The sequence below is a fragment of the Lutra lutra genome, chromosome 10, assembly GCF_902655055.1.
Source record: "Lutra lutra chromosome 10, mLutLut1.2, whole genome shotgun sequence".
Classification (NCBI taxonomy): domain Eukaryota; kingdom Metazoa; phylum Chordata; class Mammalia; order Carnivora; family Mustelidae; genus Lutra; species Lutra lutra.
In genome coordinates, this window is record NC_062287.1 from 99,884,996 (window position 1) to 99,886,427 (window position 1,432).

Below are 1,432 nucleotides of genomic sequence, written 5' to 3' on the forward strand. Positions count from 1 at the left end.
TTGGCTTTATAATTCACTGACCAAATAGTGTTGCTTTATTTGATTTGGCAGTTTTTTCTATACGTGACATTAATCACACTTCCTTAATACTCCATAAAACTAAGTTTTCAATTAATTCTGGTATGTGGGAATTAGATTCATTAAGCTATCCCTTTAAATTTCTTTATAATTCCTCTTTCTCTCATGATAGACACTGAATATAAAGATAATCAAATATTTCTTAGCTCATTTAGTCACATCAAGCTCATTTTTTTAATAAAGTTACTTAGGTATATGTTGCTCAAGTTAATTGCGTACTTCCTTTGAAAATAATGTTTGACACAAAACTTTCCTCATGGCACTTTTCATCTCTGTATTCCTCAGTGTATAGATTAAGGGATTGAACATAGGAGCAACAATGGTGTAAAATAGAGCAAATATTTTGTCCTCAGGGAAAGTGGTTGGAGGTTGAAGGTAGGCAAAGATTGAGGGCCCAAAAAATAAGATGACCACAGTGATATGAGACCCACAAGTGGAGAGGGCTTTGCATCTTCCCTCAGCTGAGTGATGTCTTAGACTAAACAAAATAATGACATAAGAAACAAACAAGACAACAAAGGTAACTAAGGCGACCATACCTGAATTGGCAACCACAAGGACACCAGTGATGTAGGTATCAGTGCAGGCAACTTTCAGCAGAGGGAAGTAATGATTGAGTTCATTAGGACCACAAAACGGCAATTGGATTGCCATCAATAATTGAGGAAAAGCATGGAGAGCCCCACCAGCCCAAGCAGCCAAGACTAGGAGATAGCACTTTGTCCTGTTCATGATAATCACATAGTGGAGAGGTTTGCAGATGGCAACGTAGCGATCCAAGGCCATGACTGTGAGAATGAAAACCTCAGTACTCCCAAAGAAATGCATGGCAAAGACTTGTAACATGCAATTATCATAGGAGATGGTTTTTATCCCCCCTAGGAGGTCACCAATGAATTTGGGAGTGACGGTAGAAGTATAGCAGATGTCCATAGAGGATAAGTGGCTGAGGAAGTAGTACATGGGTTGGTGAAAAAGAGGACTGCATCGAATGGAGACAAGGATCAGGAAGTTTCCTGCCAACAGGGCAGCATAACAGAATAAGAAGAGCACAAAGCAAAATATTTGCGTATTCTGGTCATATGAAAGTCCTATAAGTATGAATTCTGAGATGTTTCTCTGCTTCTCCATATACTTGAGTCTGCTGTACATTATACACAAATGAGTATGTATCTGAAGGAAATAAACAGAAATTTGGTGAAACCTTAATAGTATGAACACATAGATATAAAATTTACTAAGAGTGGATTGACATGAATATTATATTAATATTAATTTTTCTCAACTTCTTAAATTAACTGTTTTCTCTTGTTTTATTGTTTTTGATTCTGAAGAAGTATTGTGAAATAATTTT

The 1,432-nt window shown here is 36.6% G+C and overlaps 1 protein-coding gene across 1 annotated transcript; it reads right to left on the reverse strand.

Moving 5' to 3' along the window:
• Positions 1–285: 285 nt before the first annotated feature.
• On the reverse strand, positions 286–1,209 carry LOC125078579 (olfactory receptor 4P4-like). The gene has a single exon (XM_047691469.1). It carries the CDS (start codon positions 1,207–1,209, stop codon positions 286–288), a length of 924 nt encoding a protein of 307 aa, XP_047547425.1.
• Between the last annotated feature and the right edge of the window lie 223 nt (positions 1,210–1,432).

Bases quoted from the DNA above. Each gene is read 5' to 3' on its own strand.
- LOC125078579 (XM_047691469.1), bottom strand. From the start codon at position 1,209: ATGGAGAAGCAGAGAAACATCTCAGAATTCATACTTATAGGACTTTCA.